The sequence below is a fragment of the Saimiri boliviensis genome, chromosome 12 (assembly GCF_048565385.1).
Source record: "Saimiri boliviensis isolate mSaiBol1 chromosome 12, mSaiBol1.pri, whole genome shotgun sequence".
Classification (NCBI taxonomy): Eukaryota; Metazoa; Chordata; class Mammalia; order Primates; family Cebidae; genus Saimiri; species Saimiri boliviensis.
The window spans coordinates 82,316,906-82,338,285 of NC_133460.1; the positions used below are offsets into that span (position 1 = coordinate 82,316,906).

At 44.1% G+C, this 21,380-nt stretch overlaps 1 protein-coding gene across 1 annotated transcript in view; it reads left to right on the top strand.

The window, feature by feature from the left end:
* Positions 1–471: 471 nt before the first annotated feature.
* Positions 472–21,380, top strand: part of PI4K2A (phosphatidylinositol 4-kinase type 2 alpha) — a 39,117-nt gene continuing 18,208 nt past the window's right edge. The window contains exons 1-4 of the mRNA XM_039465039.2: positions 472–1,031; positions 12,125–12,325; positions 17,759–17,890; positions 18,299–18,452. Coding sequence (XP_039320973.1) covers positions 597–1,031; positions 12,125–12,325; positions 17,759–17,890; positions 18,299–18,452 — 922 coding nt within the window. The 5' untranslated portion in view covers positions 472–596. The remainder of the gene's footprint in view (positions 1,032–12,124; positions 12,326–17,758; positions 17,891–18,298; positions 18,453–21,380) is intronic.

Consider the following 21,380-nt stretch of genomic DNA (forward strand, 5'->3'; position numbering starts at 1 on the left):
GAACGAAACTCCGTCTCAAAAAACCAAAAAACAAAAAAACCTTTCATTGAGGTAGAACGCGTAGCTTTGTTTCTTTGCTTCACTGCTGTTTCCCTACACTTAGAACACAAAGTACGTGCTCAATTAATGAATGAGTGCCTTACTGAATGAATGAGGTTATACAGATGACTTTCCTCCAATCTCACAGCCGGTTCAAAGTAGGCACGCAGAGTGACTGACAGGAAGGTTGCTGTTTTGAAAGCGCCCCAAGTCCGGTAAGCCAATCGGAAGCTAGGGGCAGCGCTGGGATAGCCGTGGGCAGAGGGCGTGTCTGACCCGAGGTTGGGTCCTGGAGCATGCGCGGTCTTCCCAGAAGGTGACGGGGAGGAAAAACGCGGAGGCCGAGATTGCGTAGGAGCAGGTTCTGATTGGCTACTGTTTGCGCGCGAGGGGCCGGGCCTATTCTTCGCCAAGTAAACAGGGCAGGGTAGAGGCAGGGCCAAGGAGGTGCCGCCACCTGGTTGGCCGGCCGGGGCCTGGGGGATGTCGCGGATTGGTCGCGGCCGCGAGCGCAGTGGTGTGGAGCGCGCCGGGTCCCGGAGCCGGCTGCCTGAGGGATGGACGAGACGAGCCCGCTAGTGTCCCCCGAGCGGGCCCAACCCCCAGACTACACCTTCCCGTCGGGCTCCGGCGCTCACTTTCCGCAGGTGCCCGGGGGCGCAGTCCGAGTGGCAGCGGCGGCCGGCTCCGGCCCCTCTCCGCCGGGCTCGCCGGGCCACGACCGGGAGCGTCAGCCACTGCTGGATCGGGCCCGGGGCGCGGCGGCCCAGGGCCAGACCCAAGCCGTGGCGGCACGGGCCCAAGCTCTGGCTGCTCAGGCCGCGGCGGCAGCGCACGCCGCTCAGGCCCACCGCGAGCGGAACGAGTTCCCGGAGGACCCCGAGTTCGAGGCTGTGGTGCGGCAGGCCGAGGTGGCCATCGAGCGCTGCATCTTTCCCGAGCGCATCTACCAGGGCTCCAGCGGAAGCTACTTCGTCAAGGACCCTCAGGGGGTGAGTGCGGGGGTGGGGACCGCAGCCGTTGGCTCGGGGCCGGCGGCGCTCCTGGGGAGTTTGGGGCTTCGCACAGCCAGAGGGAGAAGGGAGAAACTTCGCGGTGCCAGACGCAGGCAGGATTTAGAGATGCCACCGAGGACTGGAGCTGGGAAAGCTCTGCGGATTGGAGAAATAAATCAGAACCTACTTTGTGGGGGAGTGAGCGGAAAATGAAAAGAGGAAATTGACCAGATATAGGCCGGGAGCCCAACGGTGTTGTGGGGCAATCCTCGGCTGGACAGAGACCGCTTTCTAGTAGGGTACGTAGCTTCACATTGCTGGGACTGCTCTTCAGCCACTTACTTTCAGATTTGGGGCGTTAGGCCTGTTCTCTCTTTTTGGACCGACGGAACCAGTGTGTCATGGAGGAAGATGAGTGACCCATCAGGCAATCTGGGAATTCAGTTCCAGCCTTCTGTGTTGTGGAAGATGTCCCCTGCCACCGTCCCAGACGTTGAAGAAAGAGTGGGTGGCCTCACCAGTTTCATCTGCCCTGGTGATTGCTCAGTTCTGGGAAAGGTTCAGATCCTTTTTGACGACTCCAAAGTTTAGATAGAACTTGGAGTTTTAGAAACAGCTACTTTCCCTTTCATTTCTCTCCCAGGACTATCAACAGTCTGCTTTTCAACTAAGAGTGTTTGCCGACCTTTATTTTGTCTGCTTCCTGTGTATAAAGGGAATGGTGATAGGATGGGGCATGGAGTGACCAGGGCAGCTGAGAAGTGACCTTTATCCTTTTTTTTTTTTGAGACGGAGTTTTGGTTTTGCTGTCCAGGATGGAGTGTAATGGCGTGATCTGGCTCACTGCAACCTCTGCCTCCCAGGTTCAAGCGATTCCTGCCACAGCCTCCTGAGTAGCTGGGATTACGGGCATGTGCCACCATGCCTGGCTAATTTTGTGTTTTTAGTAGAGACGGGGTTTCTCCATGTTGGTCAGGCTGGTCTCGAACTCCCGACCTCAGGTTAATTCGCCAGCCTCTGCCTCCTGAAGTGCTGGGATTACAGGCGTGAGCCACCGCCCCCGGCTGACCTTTATCCTTTTGAGAACTGCAGAATTTAAGAAATATCAAGTCTTCCCTGTGTTCAGGGAGGTTTCAGGGAAGTTTTCAGGTGTGCTAGAATGGGTAATTGGAAAGGTGTATTGTTATTTAAGTTATGGGTGTCAAAGTTTCTTCAGATTTTCCTTGCATCTCTCCGGTGTGAACTCTTTAGATGTCCAGGGTGCTGTTTTGATAGGATTCCTGAGTGGTCAGGATGGACTGTTATCTGTAGCTCTTGGTTAGGTTCTTTGATCCAGTTATTCACCCAGAGTTTGAGTTGTCCCTGAATTAATCAAGAATTAGAGAACATTTCTGTCATCAACTCAGTTTACATAAATTTAGATGGGGAATGCTTTGAGAGTAATAGGTCTTTTTTTTTTTTTTTTTTGAGATGGAGTTTCGCTCTTGTTACCCAGGCTGGAGTGCAATGGCGCGATCTCGGCTCACCGCAACCTCCGCCTCCTGGGTTCAAGCAGTTCTCCTGCCTTAGCCTCCTGAGTAGCTGGGATTGCAGGCACGTGCCACCATGCTCAGCTAATTTTTTGTATTTTTAGTAGAGACGGGGTTTCACCATGTTGACCAGGATGGTCTCAATCTCTCGACCTTGTGATCCACCGCCTCCCAAAGTGCTGCGATTACAGGCTTGAGCCACCGCGCCCGGCCATAGGTCTTTCTAAGTTTCTTAAATAAAAGAGGTTGCAAGGTCAAGTGGGAACCATCATTTCTAGAAGCAAAAAAATGTGAGTGCCCTGAGATTTAAATGTTAGCCAGATGCTTTCTTTTCTTTTCTTTTTTTTTTTTCTTTTCTTTCTTTTTTTTTTTTTTTGGAGACAAGGTCTCACTCTGACACCCAGGCTGGAGTGCAATAGTGCATTCTCACTGCTCACTGCAGCCTTGACATCCCCAGCTCAAGGTCCACCTCAGCTTCCCAAGTAGCTGGGATTACAGCAATGTGCCACCACACCTGGCTAAAAATTATTTTTTGTAGAGACAAGAGTCTTGCCATGTTTCCCTGTCTGGTCTCAGAGATTCCTGGCTTCAAGCAATCATCTCCTGGCTCAGCCTCCCAAAGTGCTGGGATTACAGGTGTGATCTGCCATGCCTGTCCTTTTTTTGCGGGCGGAGGGTGTTTTTAGTTTGTTGACAAATGTAAGAAGGGGCTAATACTATCTTTGATAGGTACAAGAGAAGGAGGAATATTTTTGCTTTTCTTTCATGACACTGTTACAGCTGCATTGGAAGTGTGTTAGGTCAGCTGAGAAGTGATCTGGTGCTTTGACAGGTGGAAGTAATATGATCTCTTAATTCTACATGGCAGGTAAAGTGCTACCATCTCAGTACATAGGCCACAGAGAAGGACAGACCATAGGTATGTTACTTGGTGATTTGGGGATTCCAGTCTCTAAAATTTCCCAGCCACTATCTTTTCTCATAGGGCATGTCAAAACACAGATGCCCTGACAAAACTTTTTGATGTACCCATACTGCTTCCAGTGAAGAAAATGTGATTTAGAACAAAGGGCACTTTCGAAATGCTTGTGGTGGGTTAGACTGGCTTACAGACTTACTCTAGTTGGAATTGTTATCTTTGGCTCTGCTCCAAATTTATTTATTTTATTAAACAAATACATAGAATTTACTATATTCCAGCCACTGTTTTAAGTGCTTTGCAAATAATAACTCAATCTTTATAACGACCCTTGGAGGTTGGTACTGTTATCCTCACAGGTGAAACACAGGCCCATGGTATAACTAATTTTTCCAAGGTCTCACACCTAGTAAGTGGTAGAGGCAGGATTGGGCCCAGGCAGGTTGTCTGTGGAGTTCATGTTCCTCACCACTATCCTTTGCTCTCTCAGAGTCAGACATCAGAATTCTCAGATTCTGGCCAGGCGCAGTGGCTCACGCCTGTAATCCCAACACTTTGGGAGGCTGAGGCAGGAGGATCACTGGAGGTCAGGAGTTCGAGACCAGCCTGGTCAACATGGTGAAACCCCATCTCTACTAAAAATACAAAAATTAGCCAAGCTTTGTGGTGGGCACCTGTAATCCCAGCTACACGGGAGGCTGAAGCAGGAAAATCGCTTGAGTCTGAGAGGTGGAGATTGCAGTGAGCCGAGATTGCACCACTGTATTCCAGCCTGGGTGACAGAGTGAGACTCCATCTCAAAAAATAAAAAGAATTTCTAAATTCTCTTCTCAGCTACTGTATTGGTTAGCATTGAATTTGGCTATATGTGACAGATACTTTACAATAATGATGAATTGAGAAAAGTTTAATTTATGCCTCATGTAAAAGAAGTCTATAGGCTGGCACTCAGGTGTGCTCAGGGCTGGCATGACATTTCATTTTATTGGGGAGGTAGGCTTCTTCCTGCCAGTTGATCAGCCATTGTTAGAATATGGTTTCTACTTCATGGTCCCAGAGGGCCACTCAGGCTGCAAACATCTTGTCTGCTTTTCAGCCAGTTGGAAGAAGGAAAGAGGGAAGGTGAATATGCCCCCATCCTTTTTTTTTTTTTTGAGACGGAGTTTCACTCTTGTTACCCAGACTGGAGCGCAATGGCGCGATCTCGGCTCACCACAACCTCCGCCTCCTGGGTTCAGGCAATTCTCCTGCCTCAGCCTCCTGAGTAGCTGGGATTACAGGCACATGCCACCATGCCCAGCTAATGTTTTGTATTTTTAGTAGAGACGGGGTTTCACCATGTTGACCAGGATGGTCTCGATCTCTTGACCTTGTGATCCACCCGCCTCGGCCTCCCAAAGTGCTGGGATTACAGGCTTGAGCTACCGCGCCCGGCGCCCCCATCCTTTATGGCACTCGTAGAAGTTGTAGGAGACTCTTCTATTTACTTCCTGTTGTCTAAAACTTAGCTGTAGTAGTGGCTGGGAACAATAGTCTTTTTTTTTGCCCAAGTGAAAATCAGGGGTCTTGTGTCCAGGAAACAAAGGAGAACAGAGATTAGGAGAACCAGCACTTTCTGCGACAGCCACTTTTGGATCTTGGACAGCCTAAAAGATTCTTGAACATAACCGTCCTGTTCCCATTTCTCAATTTTGGATGGTTTCTGTCTCAGTGGGGACCAGGAACAGATGGAAAATGCTAGAAGTCATGGAGAGAGTGCACACATTACCCCTCCTCAGTTACCTCCTTGTGCTTCAGGTCTTAATGCTTGCTCAACTGCAAAAGGATTTTTTTGAGCTTTTTCTCTTTTGCATGGAGTAATACTAGATGTTCATATTGCCAAGAATCATAGGAGATCATGTGACTCACTAGGTTAAGAGGATTAAATGACGTAGCACACATGAAAGCCCCTGGTGTAGTTCCTGGCACTTAGTGGGGACAGCTCAATCAGAGTTTTTTGGTTTTTTTTTTTTTTTTTTTGGAGACGGAGTTTCGCTCTTGTTACCCAGGCTGGAGTGCAATGGCGCGATCTCGGCTCACCACAACCTCCGCCTCCTGGGTTCAGGCAATTCTCCTGCCTCAGCCTCCTGAGTAGCTGGGATTACAGGCACGCACTACCATGCCCAGCTAATTTTTTGTATTTTTAGTAGAGACGGGGTTTCACCATGTTGACCAGGATGGTCTCGATCTCTCGACCTCGTGATCCACCTGCCTTGGCCTCCCAAAGTGCTGGGATTACAAGCTTGAGCCACCGGCCGAGTTTTGTTTTTAAATTACATACGTGCTAATTGCTGGATTAGGGTTTCTTGGGTACATGGTATGTAAGGCTATAGGAGTTGGTAGATGATATTTAAAATCCCAAGACATACATGTATGACATACAAACTTGACTGCCTCTTAACATTTTAGTAAAATAATTTTATTATATTTTATTATATGTATATTTTTGAGACAGTGTCTCACCCTGTCGCCCAGACTGGAGTGCAGTGGTGCAACCTCAGCTCACTGCAGGCTCAGCCTCCCATTGTTGGGATTACAGGTATGAGCCACCATGCCTGGATGGTTTTATGTATTTGGACAAGCCCTTCCCTTCCTTTTATAAGAATGAATATGTAGCCGGGTGCGGTGGCTCAAGCCTGTAATCCCAGCACTTTTGGAGGCCGAGGCGGGTGGATCACGAGGTCGAGGGATCGAGACCATCCTGGTCAACATGGTGAAACCCCGTCTCCACTAAAAATACAAAAAAAAAAATGAGCTGGGCATGGTGGCTCGTGCCTGTAATCCCAGCTACTCAGGAGGCTGAGGCAGGAGAATTGCCTGAACCCAGGAGGCGGAGGTTGCGGTGAGCCAAGATTGCACCATTGCACTCCAGCCTGGGTAACAAGAGTGAAACTCCGTCTCAAAACAAAAACAAAAACAAAAACAAAAACAAAAACAAAAACAAAAACAAAAGAATGAATATGTAAATAAGGCTTCTCTACCTAAATAGCTAAATCAAGGACTGCTATTTCCCTCCAACCTGTACCGTAGAATACAGCATTTCTTGAAGCATGACCCAGGGACCTCGACCTCTAGGAGTTCCTTTTTGGGATCCACAGGTCAAAATTATTTTCATGATAATTCTAAGCCTTTATTTGCCTTTTTCATTCTCATTTACTTATAAGTGGAGAGTGGAGATGTCCAGAGATTACATGATGTGTGATATCGAAACAGATTGAATACTAAGATAGGAGAATACAGTTGTCTTCAATTAAGCCAGACATTAGATTTGCAAAAATGTAAAACAATGCCAGACTTATCACCCAAATATCTTTTGAAAATACAGTTTTTAAAATAAAAATATGTCATTTATGTTAACATGCAGTGAGTTTATTTGTATTAAGCATTATTATTTAATGAATTAGTATTAATAAAATAATTATAATTTTATAATACAAATAGAATAAATTGATAAATTAGTATTTATTATTAAGCATAGTTAAAACAAATACTTATTAAGTGCAGTTTGCAAATATAGCCTTTACCCACTTTAGCACATGCTTTGGAGTCCTTAATAATTTTTGTTTGTTTGTTCGTTTTTGAGATGGAGTCAGGCTGGAGTGCAGTGGCATGATCTTGGCTCACTGCAACCTCTGCCTCCTGACTCAAGCGATTCTCCTGCCTCAGCCTCCCGAGTAGCTGGGATTACAAGTGCCCACCACCATGCCTGGCTAATTTTTGTGTTTTTGATAGAGATGGACCTTCACCATGTTGGCCCGGCTCGTCTCAAACTCCTGACCTTAGGTGATCCATCCTGGCCTTCGAAAGTACTAGGATTACAAGTGTGAGCCACCACACCCAGCTTAATTTTTAAGAGTTTAAAGGGGTTTGAGACCAAAAAGTTTGAGAACTATTCACTTTATGTTTACCAAACTTTAACAGAAGACTTTTATAAAGGGTCATTTCTGTATATTTCACTGTGCAATATAAATGATATGCTTGGGACTATTTTACATTTTCGGTTCCTGGAGAAAGGGCCTCTTTTAGCATAGCGTGACACCTTCCTCCTTGTCACTGCTGATTAGATATAGGAAACCCCTGGGTTTCAGGTTTGAGTAATTTTTTTTTTTTTTTTTTTAGATGGAGTTTCGCTCTTGTTACCCATGCTGGAGTACAGTGTCATGATCTGGGCTCACTGCAACCTCCACCTGCTGGGTTCAAATGATTCTCCTGCCTCAGCCTCTCGAGTAACTGGGAATTTTTTTTTTTTTTTTTTTTTTTTTTTTTTTTTTTTTTTAGTAGAGACAGGGTTTCACCATATTGGCCAGGATGGTCTTAATCTCTTGACTTCGTGATCTGCCTGCCTCAGCCTCCCAAAGTGCTGGGATTATTACAGACCTGAGTCACCTTGACCTGCCCGATTCCAGTAATTTTTGTTGTTGTTGTTATTTGTTTGTTTTGAGAGGGTGTCTAGCTCTATTGCTCAGGCTGGAGTGCAGTGGTGTGATCTCAGCTCACTGCCGCCTCCACCTCCTGGTTCAAGTGAGTCTCCTGCCGCAGTCTCCTGAGTAGCTGGTACTACAGGCGTATGCTACCACGCCTGGCTAATTTTTGTATTTTTAGTAGAGACAGGGTTTCACCATATTGCCCAGGCTGGTCTTGAACTCCTGACCTCAAATAATCCACCTGCCTTGGCCTCCCAAGTCTTGGGATTACAGGTGTGAGCCACCGGGCCCAAGTTGCAGTAATTGGTTGTGGGTTCTGATACCAGCTGGTGTGTGGCCTCTTGCCTGCTTGTGTGATTTGGTTTTTATTCCCAGCTTCATGGACTGCTGCTGCTTAAGCTATCTGTACCTCACCTCTTCTTTGTTAAAAGGGGAGGTTAGTAAATGGGTGTTAAGAAAAGTTGTTTTTATAATGTTGGCATCAAACTGAAGCTCTCTCCTAGATACGATAAAGGAATTGAAAGAAGAGAAGAAAACCACAAAAATCTATTAAAGAAGAGAGCGGATGGTGAGAAAAAGTAGGCAGTAGTCATTTTCTTTTCCAGCTAAATACTTTCTGAGTGGTTTTAGGGTTTGTTCTCTTTGAATGAGGAGAGTATTCTTGATTATTCAGTGACATAGTTGATTTTATGAAGTGAACATTGGAAATTAGGCCAGAGGCTATTCTACCTCTCTGTCTAGGAAACCTACTGAATGCCTGCAGAATGCTTGCACATTGTTCTGCACAGGCTAGGTCATGAGCAAATGCTGACAGAATTGAATGGAACTGAGGCCTACACTTAATTCTGAAAGGCGCTTATCTCCCCTTCTGTCTCAATGCCCTTTTGTTCTTCTGTTCTTCATACTCTAATATTCTCTCATTTATCTAGTCCAGGCAGTATTCTTTAGTGAAACCCTTGTACTATTGACATACCATAATTATTCATGCTTTTGGAGTCATTGAAATGCTTCTGATTCTCCTTACGGTAGAAGGAACTTGAGACGTTTGAGAGAGGTCAGTCTTTAAATAACACTTGACTGCAATCTTTGCCTTCAAGTTCTGCCTTCTTTTTTGCTGTTTTTAAGTTTTTCTTTTTTAGAGACGGGTTCTTGCTCTGTCACCCAGGCTAGAGTTCGGTGGTATGCTTCTAGCTCATTGCAGCCTTGATCTCCTAGGCTCAAGGAATTCTCTCCGCTGAGTAGCTGGGACTATAGGTGCATACCACCACACTTGGCTGCTGCTGCTGCTTCTTCTTCTTCTTCTTCTTCTTCTTATTATTATTATTATTATTATTTTGAGATGGAGTTTTGCTCTTGTTGCCCAGGCTAGAGTGCAATGGCATGATCTTGTCTCACCAAGATTCAACTCCCAGGTTCTACTGATTCTCCTGCCTCAGCCTCCTGAATAGCTGGAGTTACAGGCATATGCCATTATGCCCAGCTCATTTTGTATTTTTAGTAGAGATGGAGTTTCTTCGTGTTGGTCAGGCAGGTTTCGAAATCTTGACCTCAGGCGATCCGCCTGCCTTGGCCTCTCAAAGTGCTGGGGATACAGGCATGAGCCACCACGCCCGGCCTGGCTAATTTTTAAAAATTAGAATCTTGTGGTGTTGCCCAAACTGGTCTCAAAGTCCAGGTGTCAGGCAATCCTGCCTCATCCTCCAAAAGTGCTGGGCTTACAGGTATGAGCCACCATGCTCAACCTTTCCTTTCTTTAGTAGTATTTACCAGTTGCCCTGGTATTTTTCAGCCCCTTGCAGTAGTAGGAGTGTCTTGGCCTCCCTTTCACTCCAGACCAGCTTACTGAACTCCTTGCTGTCCCGCAGTTGAACTGACTGTTGAGTTCTGGGACATGCTTCAGGTTGCCTTTTGGTTTTCCTGTCCAAGTTCCGGAGGGTTACAGTGAACTCATCAGTTATTCTCTGAGTTGTGAGCCTGTTGCTATTGCTGCTTTGTTATTCAGAGGCTGGGGTTCCAGGAGAGTAGAGACAGAGAAGACCACTGAAGCCCTTCGTTAGCTGCTTTGGATAAGAAAGTAATTCTGAAGACTTACAATGTGAATATATGCATTTTGCTTTTGCCAGTAAATAAGTAAGTTTATCTTGAAGAATAAATTGATTCTTTTTGGAGGGAGAAGGAGGAGTTCTATATTTTTCATGTCGTCCCAAATCCTTGCAAAGCATTTTTTAAAATATTTTTTTCTTTCTTTCTTTCTTTCTTTTTTTTTTTGCAAGGCATTTTTAAAGGAACTGGCTTCAAGATTGACCAATTATTGTTAGAGACATGGACCTAGCCAGTTCCTAATATGAGTACTGAGTTGGTGAAGCCAGATGGGTGTATGTTGTCTGCTGTGACCTGCCGTTCAGGAAGTGACACCCACAGAAAAATGTCTTATGACCCAGACTATCTTGAGTAGGCTGTGGGGTGAGGGGATATGGAGAGTCATATGATATGAGGATGAATCACTTGGATAGCGTATTTGCTTTTTTCTCTTGAATTACCAGTTTGGGAACTGGAGGGAATGAGATAAATGTTAAACAGCCTCAGAGGGCTGACTGTCCTATTGAATAAAACATTCAGGAGTGAAGGCCATAGTTTCTAGGCATCCCATATTTCCCAGGACCTTAAAGGATTAAGTTACTGTCTGCTACAAAAGATGGATTTAATCTGTGTGGCATCTCAGTCCTGGTTTCTTGCCCATCAGAATTACTTAGGAGAGCTTCATTCTAACCAAGTAGCAGAGTCTTTTACCTGCTGTGATTTTTCTCATTGGATAATAAGGCTGCGAGAGGAAATCAATCATTGATGAAGGAATTTCCTTAACTTCATCCCATAATACCTTCTTTTTTTTTTGAGATAGGGTCTCGCTCTTGTCACCCAGGCTGGAGTGCAGTGGCACAATCTTGGCTTACTACAACCTCTGCCTCCCTGGTTCAAGTGGAGCCTCAGCCTTCTGAGTAGCTGGGATTACAGGTGCATGCCACCACGCTGGCTAATTTTTATATTTTTTAGTAGAGATGGGGTTTCACCATGTTGATTAGGCTGGTCTTGAACTTCTGACCTCAGGTGATCTACCCACCTTGGCCTCCCAAAGTGCTGGAATTACAGGCGTGAGCCACCGTGCCTGGCCCATAATACTTTCTTTACTTCTTTCCATTGGTAAAGTTTTCAGTCTTTCTGTAGTTGATGTAGAACAACAGTTTGCATGTATGTAACTTTGGAAATCAGAGTTTGTGGTGTTAAGTTTCTGGCATACCACATACAGAAAGGTCCTGTAGGATAAATAGGGCAGGGGTGCATGCCAAAAAAGATAACGTGATCTGTGTTAGTTAATTCCTCATTTTTTTGGGGAAAAGATTACTTGAGAGCCCTTGATACGTGCATTATGATGTTATATCCTTTTGGCAGGCAGGAAGCAAGCAGTACTGTATTGGCATTAGATGCTGCTAGTGACTCAAGATCTACACTGAATTGGCTTCTGTGCCTTTTTTTTTTTTTGAGATAGGGTCTTGCTTGGTTACCCAGGCTGAGGAGTACAGTTTGGGCAATCTCCGCTCACCTCTACCCCATAGGTTCAAGTGATCCTCATGCCTCAGCCTCCCAAGTAGCTGGAATTACAGGCATGCACCACCACACCCAGCTAATTTTTGTATTTTTGGTAGAGACAGGGTTTCGCCATGTTGGCCAGGCTGGTCTGAAACTCCTGGCCTCAAGTAATCTGCCGCCTCTGCCTCCCAAAGTGCTGGGATTACAGGCGTGAGCTCCTGTACCTGACCTGCTTCTGTGTTTTGCTCCTAGAAACGTAGAAATTCATTTACCATGTTTGTTTGAAGCACGAAGTTAGAGGTGGGTATGTATATGAGGTAAAGGAGATGGAGAAGAGGGATAAAGAAGCAAGGAAGAATAAGAAGACATAATATGTTCTTTGGCCACAACCCTTTCTAGCAGTGAGTCTCTTAGCTGCACACATGAGCTGGTGTCTTCCTTCCCCTTACCAGCTGAGAGAAACCCGAGTCCAACTGTAAGTAGGAATTGTCTGCCTATGCCCTCTCATTTCTTTCCAGATTCCGTCCTGACCTGGTCTGTGGGCTATTTCAGTCAGCTCGCATTTAACATCCTCTTTTTCTTTCGTCTTTGTAGAGGATCATTGCTGTCTTCAAACCCAAGAATGAAGAGCCCTATGGGCATCTTAATCCTAAGTGGACCAAGTGGCTACAGAAGCTTTGCTGTCCCTGCTGCTTTGGCCGTGACTGCCTTGTCCTCAACCAGGGCTATCTCTCAGAGGCAGGGGCTAGCCTGGTGGACCAAAAACTGGAACTCAACATTGTGCCCCGTACAAAGGTCAGTGACCCATCTTCAGGAAGCCTTACTCCCCGCCACAGTTTTCTGGGGGGCTAACTAAGCTCAGCTGTGTGTTAGTGAGACCTTGGGTCCAGCGGGGCCATTTATACCCTAAGTCTGGGTTCTCGATCTTTTTTCGGGAGGATGGCAGGATTAGGCTCATGATTTGATCATCTGATGAAAGCTCTCTTTTAAAGGATACACATACAATTTTTGCATACAATTTTAAGAAATTCACAAACTTCTACTGTATGTTTATGGCTCCCTAGGTCTTTGAATTCCAGCTAACTCCAAGCAAGTTAGAAACCTAGTAACTTTGTGACTTACTCTCAGACTTCTGAGCTATTCCAGAATTTCCATAAGGTCTAAGACTGGCTGATGACAACTAAGCACTTCTGCAGGGTCTGCCAAGGAGGACTTCAGGATGGGCTGAGGGTTAGAACAGTGGTCTTGCTTGAACCCTACAGGGAACTGGTGTGCAATTTTTCTCATTTACCTTTATGCTATGGAATTTGGGGACTTGTCTGAATATATCAAAATAGGGGTGCCAGATCCAGGCAAATTCACACTCAGAATGGATTAATACACAGTTTGTATGTATGTGTTTTGGACATAGTTGAGGTCCCCCTTACCCCCACCAATATGCTTGAATACAGAATTGATTGCATACAATTTCAGGGAGTTTACTGACACCAGGCTAAGAGCCCCAACACTACAAGGTGTTCATGAAACTCACCAAGGGTTATGAGGGGAAGGAATCCACTGGTCAGCATATGAACATGTCAGGACACATCATTCACTGAGTACGTGGCTATCTGGAGTTTAGTAACAACTTAGGTGGAAGTCTCATCTGATGCCCTAAGGCTGCTGAGTCATCTAGTTCTGGCTCTTTGCTTAGTCTTAACTAGTCTATGCTAGTTTATTTAGTTATTTGCTAAGTAACTAAAACTAAATTTATTTAGTTATTTATTAAATAATTCTTTGAGAATCTGATGAAACCTATAGACCCTGTTTCCAGAAAAAGTACATATATTTGCAATTATTGTTTCATGTATAATTTTAGGGGGATGGTTCATAGACCAGTTGCAGTCTATCTGTTGACCCCCTAGGGACCATGCCTCTAGATTAAAATCCCCCTGCCTGAAGTTTTCTTTTCTTTCCTTTCCTTTTCTTTCTTGCTTTTGGAGATAGGACCTTGCTCTGTTTGTTGCCCAGGCTGGAGTGCAATGGCACGATCACAGCTCACTGCAGCCTTGACCTCCCAGGCTCAAGCAGTCCTCCTACCGCAGCCTCTTGGGTTGGGACTACGGGCATGTGCCACCATGCCTGGCTAATTTTTTATTTTTTGTAGAGACAAGGTCTCCCTGTTTTGCCCAGGTTGGTCCTGAACTCCTGGACTCAAGTGATCCTCCTACCTTGGCCTCCCAAAGTGCTGGGATTACAAGTGTGAGCCACTGTGCCCAGCTTTGAAGTTTTCTTCACAGGTTTAGATAGCAGACTCTATGAGCAAAGAGATTGAACAGCAGATAGAAACTTTCCTTCCATTTGAGAGGAAAATGTGACTATTGTGGATATTTAACCATGTCGGCTTCTTTGCTACTAAACTCCAAAGAGTTAGCCAACTAGTTTATAAGTTACAGAAGTCGTAGACCACATCTCAAGATTTCCCTCTCTCATTCTCAGCACCTAGCAAGTACTATATTTATAGTAAGCATTCATGAAGTACCAGCTGAGTCAGTAAATGAATATCAAATCATGAGGAACAATACTAAAGTTCTCCCAACTTCACGTCCAGGGAGAAAATGTTTGACCAGGCGTGTAGTTCCTATTTCACATCCAATCACTGCCTGGCCTTGTGCAGTTCATTCCTTCTCCTTATGCCTTAGTTTTCCCTCTCTGTGCAGATAGTTTTACAGCATGCTTTGAACATCTTGTATGATAATTAATGCTCTTAAGTCTCCTAACCTGAAATGCTTCTACGAGGCTCCTCTTAGACTCTAGAAACTTTTAAATTCTCCTTGCTCAGCACTCTGTAATTTTCTTCCTTTACTAGCAGACTGCCCCTGGCCCTATGCCTGCCTCCTCTGTTGGTGCTTCTGGAGTACGGTGCCCAAAAGTCAGAGGGCTTCAGTTTAAATTCTTGCTCTGCAGTTTTTGATTTGTGTAACACTTGGGCAAGTCATGTAACCTCCCTAGGCTCAGTTTCCTTACTGTAAAAATATGGATATAAATAGTTCCTACTTTGTAGAGTGGCCATCAATATTATACAAGACAGTCTATTGAAGCATATAGCCCAGTGAGTGCCTGGCACAATGTAAACCCTCCATATGTTAGCCTGTAATATTTTTATGAGCTATTCTAATCATTAGTGTCACCCCACAATCCCTTTCTTCCCTATTGTTGGTCTTCCTCTTTCCCTGCTAGAGAGCCTTCATGAGGCCTGAGGATCTTTTACATCAGAAAGTCAGCAACAACAAAAATACTTGCCTCTGCTGGGCACAGTGTCTCATGCCTGTAATCCCAGCACTTTGGGAGGCCAAAGCGGGTGTATCACTTGAGGTGAGGAGTTCCAGACCAGCCTGGCCAACATGGTGAAATCCCATCTCTACTAAAAATACAAAAATTAGCTGGGTGTGGTGGTGCGTGCCTGTATTCCCAGCTACTCGGGAGGCTGAGGCAGGAGAATTGCTTGAACCAGGAGCAGAGGTTGCAGTGAGCTGAGATTATGCCACTGCCCTCTAGCCTGGGCATCAGAGCAAAACTGTCTCAAAAAAAAAAAAAATACTTGTCTTCCATGAGACAGATGATATAGCACTTTGCAAGCTTAACATACAGCTACTCTCCTCCCTGTCTCCCCAACTCTTGTGACAAGACTCTATCCAGTTGATCAGAGCATCTCTCATCATAGAAACAGGGCTCACATTGCATTGGAACTGCAAATGGTAAGTCTCTAATTCTCACTGACTGGCTATCTCTGCTCTCTGCTCCTATGAGGTTTCAGGTTATGATGGTTTCATTATTCATGGGGAAAAAGTGGTTTATTGAGAAGAATGATAGAAAATAAATATGATGGTAGGGGGCAAAAGGAGATTTATGGCTTGAGAGAGCTGAGAGTTTCACTGTGGAAACTGGCAAGGTGGCCTTAGGAAAGCTCTTTTTCCTTCATTCCTATGCCTGAGTTTGCTTATTCGTAAGTCAGAGAGTGTCTGCTATAGTACCATGCACATCCATTTTAACTACAGTGTTAACCCGAAATAGTGGGGTGGAGGGATAGATAAGAGGGAGTTACTTTGCCTCTCAGGTTCATGGGAAAAATAGTTATTTGTAATGAATTCTACAAGGCTAAGGAAAACAGCTTTCTTTTAAGTTTGATTTTAGGTATTTATATGCTAAAACTCACTTGTTGCTGTCTCTGAAAGAAGTTTGTAACTTATTCATTCACTTAATACTTTTTTTTTTTTTTTTAAACAGAGTCTCGCTCTGTTGCCCAGGCTGGACAGGCTGGAGTGCAGTGGTACGATCTCTGCTCACTGCAGCCTCTTGCCTCCTGGTTCAAGTGATTCTCCTGCTTCAGCCTCCTGAGTAGCTGGGAGTACAGACACGTGCCACCATGCCCAGCTAATTTTTTGTATTTTTAGTAGAGACAGTTTCATCGTGTTAGTCAGGATGGTCTCTATCTTCTGACCTTGTGATCTGCCCGCTTCGGCCTCCCAAAGTGCTGGGCTTACAGGCCTGAGCCACTGCACCCGGCCGCTTAATAAATATTTAATGAGCATGTGCTAGGTACTATGTTAGGTGCTGTGGATGCTAATGTAAATAAGATGTTCTCTGCTTCCTCAAATCTTACTAGTTTTAAGGGAGAAGTTGGATATACAAGTGGATAATTACAAGCCAATGTGATGAGTTTGACAGTAGATGCACATGTGGATTATAATGATGTCACTGTAGTTTGACTTAAATCAAGTATAATATTTATGGCCCATTAAAATTTTTTTTGGAGTAGGCAATGTATACATCTAATAGAAAAATCAGAAGGCACATAGGGTAAATAGAGAAAATTTTATTCAGACTCCCTGCCATGCCTGTCTCCTGGCCCTTCAGTTTCCTTCCTCAGAGGCAGCCAGGATTACAGTATTTCTTCTGTAATGTTCCAGAGATAGTCTAGACATACACATAGCAGTTCATGTTTTAAATATGAATAATTTCACAAAGTAAAAAAAAATTCAAAAGGGCCTGAGCGCAATGGCTCATGCCTGTAATTCCAGCACTTTGGGAGGCGAGGTGGGACGATCACCTGAGGTCAGGAGTTCAAGACCAGACTGGCCAACATGGTGAAACCCTATCTCTACTAAAAATACAAAGATTAGCCGGGAGTGGTGACACACACCTGTAATCCCAGCTGCCTGGGAGGCTGAGGCAGGAGACTCGCTTGAACCCGGGAGGCAGAGGTTGCAGTGAGCCGAGATTGTGCCACTGCACTACAGCCTAGACAACAGAGTGAGACTCTGTCTCAAAAAAAAAAAAGAAAAATTCAAAAGGAAATAAAGTAGTATAGAGTAAATTACAACTTGTTTGTGTCTGGAAAGAAAATGGGCATTTGGCCTAATCTAACCCAGGAGGAGTAACAGTGTTAGTCCTTGTACTTCATACCAGCTGCTGTAACAATCCCTAAATCTCCGTGGTTTAATATAATAGGAGTGTATTTCTTTTCTTTTCTTTTCTTTTTTTTTTTTTTTGAGATGGAATCTCACTCTGTCACCCAGGTTGGAGTGTGCAGTGGTGCAATCTTGGCTCACTGCAACCTCTGCCTCCCAGGTTCAAGCAATCCTCCTACCTCAGCCTCCAAGTAGCTAGGATTACAGGCATGCACTGCCACACCTGGCTAATGTTTTTTCTGTATTTTTAGTAAAGACAGGGTTTTACCATGTTGGCCAGGCTAGTTTCGAACTCCTGACCTCAAGTGATCCGCCCTCCTTGGCATCTCAAAGTGCTGGATTACAGGCGTGAACCACCACGCCCAGCCAGGAGTGTATTTCTTGATTACATCTCACACTCATGCCAGATAGGCAGGTCTCCTAGATAACACGTCACTCATGTAGTAACCAGGTATCTGAGTTCTTCCATGGTGTGGCTCTGCTATTTCCCAGCTCTTCTTTCCTAGTTGCACAGATTGGGGGATGTGAATTAAGGATTGTGAGAGATTTTAGTTGCCAACAGTAGAAATGTTGTACATCCATAATTTTGTTATTATTTCATTGGCCCAAACTAGTTATCTTCCCTCTCCTAGTTGCTGGGAAGGTTAAACAATGTATTCTTTTCTGTGCCCTGGAAGACGAATAGTATTTGTAAACATCAAGGCATTTATTCTCTGCCATAGTGTTCTGGTTCCTTAAACTTGACTCTAACCTTAGTATCTCTTCTCTTTCACTGTAGGTAGTATACCTGGCCAGCGAGACCTTCAACTATAGTGCCATTGACCGAGTGAAGTCCAGGGGCAAGCGGCTTGCACTAGAGAAAGTGCCAAAAGTTGGGCAGCGATTTAACCGCATCGGGCTACCACCAAAGGTATAGATGCACCTGTGTGGCTTATCAAGGATCATGATTTACAGGGACGTAGTCATCCAAGTGGGAAGCAAGGTGCTACAACTCTAATATGGGCACATGAATAACCTGCCCTGAGTGTTCTGTCTAACTCATTTCTGTCAAGGGGCTAAGGTTTGGGGATTCTCCAGAGAGTTGAGACCTAACTTTTTACTTTACTCCTCTGGTCCATTTGGTCTTTAATTTGGATGGATGATCACTGTTACATCTGTTTTCTCTCTATACTTGCAAGAAAATGAGGAAGTAATGATCTTGAAAAGTTTCCCTCCCTGATTCAAACTCCATAGGGCCTTAATAGGTACCTGGCATACTCTAAAGGTTTTTGGACTTGGGCAGTAGGGAAATACCTTTGTTCCTTCCTCTTGGTTCTAGGTTGGTTCATTCCAGCTCTTTGTTGAAGGCTACAAAGATGCAGACTATTGGCTGCGGCGTTTTGAAGCAGAACCTCTCCCTGAGAACACTAACCGGCAACTACTGCTGCAGTTCGAGCGGTTGGTGGTGCTGGATTACATCATCCGCAACACTGGTGAGCAGCTGCAGGTGGTCCCATGCCCTGTGCCTGACTGTTGAAGCCCTGAGGCTTGCAGGGTTTGGGAGTCAGAGTGCCTTGTCCAGACACATCACATGTAGTTTTCGGAGGTGGTGAGGCCTGGAGTTAGTATTTACGTTTTATGTTACACTCTTTCCTGGTCCCAGACAGAAGACACTTAGCTCTTCCAAAGCACTGTGAAGAGTATTCTCATTCTTATCCCTAGTCATTCCTGGAGCCTTAAGACCTCTAACAGGACAGTCCTGTAGTCTTAAGACCTATAACAGACCTTCCTCTGACTTCTTGAGGTAGATGCTTAGAACACTGATATTTAAAAAAAAAATTTTCAGTCCAATTTAAATTCAACTAACATGGCAAAATTGACATGTATTGAGGACAAAAGTCTTTAAATTCAGGCCGGACGCAGTGGCTCATGCCTGTAATCCCAGTACTTTGGGAGGACAAGGTGGACAGATTACTTAAGGCCAGGAGTTCAAGACTAGCTTAAACAGCATGGTGAAACCCTCTCTCTACTAAAAATATGAAAATTAGCTGGGCGTGGTGGTGCACACCTGTAGTCCCAAGCTACTCAGGAAGCTGAGGCGGGAGGGTCACTTGAACCCGGGAGGCAGAGGTTGCAGTTGAAACAAAGAAAGAGAAAATAGAAAGGAAAAAATAAATAAAAAAAGAAAGATTGTTTCAAAAAAAAAAAGTCTTCAAATTCACCTTATCGGAGCTATATTTTGTCCAATTTTTTAATCAGTAAAATGCATATAACATAAAATGTATTATCTTAACCATTTTAAAGTAGTAGTAAATACATTCATATTGTTGTGCAACTATCACCACCATCCCTCTCCAGAGCTGCTGTTGTTGTTGAGATGGAGTCTGGCTCTGTCACCCAGGCTGGAATGTAGTGGCACAATCTCAGCTCACTGCAACCTCTGCCTCCTGGGTTCAAGTGATTTACCCACCTCAGTCTTCCATATAGCTGGGATTACAGGCACCTGCCATTATGCCCAGCTAATTTTTGTATTTTTGTAGAGGCGGGGTTTCACCACGTTGGCTAGGCTGGTCTTGAACTCCCGACCTCAGGTGATCCACCTGCCTCGACCTCCCAAAGTACTGGGATTACAGGCATGAGCCACTGCACCCGGCCTCCAGACTCTTTTCATCTTGTAAAACTGAAGCTCTATATTCATTAAACAGTAACTCTTCATTCCCCCTCCCCACATACTTGGCAACCACCATTCTGTTTTCTGTTTCTATTATTTTGACTAAGTAACTTGTATAAGTGGAATAGTATAGTTTATGTCTTTTGATGATTTGCTAATTCATTTAGCATTAATGCCCTCAAGATATATCTATGATTTAGTATATATCAGAATTGTTCCTTTTTAAGGATAAGTACTGATCCATTTTATGTGTATACCACATTTTGCCTATCCGTTTATCTTTCAGTGAACACTTGGGTTGCCTCTGCATTTTAGCTATTATGAACAATGCTACTATGAACATGGGTGTACAAATAACTCTTCGAGACCCTACTTTCAGTTTTTTTGAGTACATATCCAGAAGTGGAATTACTGGATCATATCTGGTAATTCTATTTTTAATTTTTTGATACTGTTTTCCACAGCAACTGTGCCATCTTGCATTCCCACCAGCAGCACACGAGGGCACCTTCCAACTTCCCCACATTCTCACCACTGTTTTCTGTTTTTTTCTTCTTCATATTTAATCTGCATCCCACTGAATGTTTTTTTCTTTTTCTATTTAATCTGCATTCTGCTGAATGTTTTCTGTTTTTTTGATAATAACCATATTAATGGGCATGAGATGTTATCTTGTAGTTTTGATTTGCATTTCCTTAATGATTAGTGATGTTAAGCATCTATATGTGCTGATTTGTCAATCATATATCATCTTTGGAGTTGTCTATTTAAGTCCTTTGCTCATTTTTGATTTTTTGTTGTTGTTATTGTTGAGTTCTCTATATATTTGTTTAAAGTTCTCTGTATATCAGATACATAATTTGCAAATATTTTCTCCCATTCTGTTGCCTTTATTTTTATTTATTTATTTATTTATTTATTTATTTATTTGAGACGGAGTTTCGCTCTTGTTACCCAGGCTGGAGTGCAATGGCATGATCTTGGCTCACCGCAACCTCCGCCTCCTGGGTTCAGGCAATTCTCCTGCCTCAGCCTCCTGACTAGCTGGGATTATAGGCACACGCCACCATGCCCAGCTAATTTTTTGTATTTTTAGTGGAGACGGGGTTTCACCATGTTGACCGGGATGGTTTTGATCTCTCGACCTCGTGATCCACCTGCCTCGGCCTCCCAAAGTGCTGGGATTACAGGCTTGAGCCACCGTGCCCGGCGCTTTTATCCTTTTCTAATATATGCACTTCAGACTTGAATTTTATCTTAAGCATAGTTTAGGTGTATTTAAAAAATTTTTTTTCCGGTGGCTCATGCCTGTGATTCTAGCACTTTGGGAGGCTGAGGTGGGTGGATCACCTGAGGTTAGGAGTTCAAGACCAGCCTGGCCATCATGCAGAAACCCCATCTTAAAAAAAAAAAAAAAAAAATCACTGTAATCAATAAATATAAAATACATTCTTTCCTTAATAGATGGAGAAATATTTTCTAATTTCCATTGTTGATTTCTTCTCTGACTCATAGTTTACTTAAAATAATTTTGTACCTGCTTAGGAGGAAAATTTCAAAATACACACAAGTAGAGAGACTGGTATAATAAACCTCATGTACTTGTTAACACCTTCAATAGTTATTATGTAAGGTCTCACTTCCTGCTATCCCCATCCCTGCTGGATTTTTTTTTTTTTTTTCAAAGAAAGTTTTGACTGGAACTGCTGGATTGTTTTAAATCAAATCTGAAACATTGTTTTATAGTGTC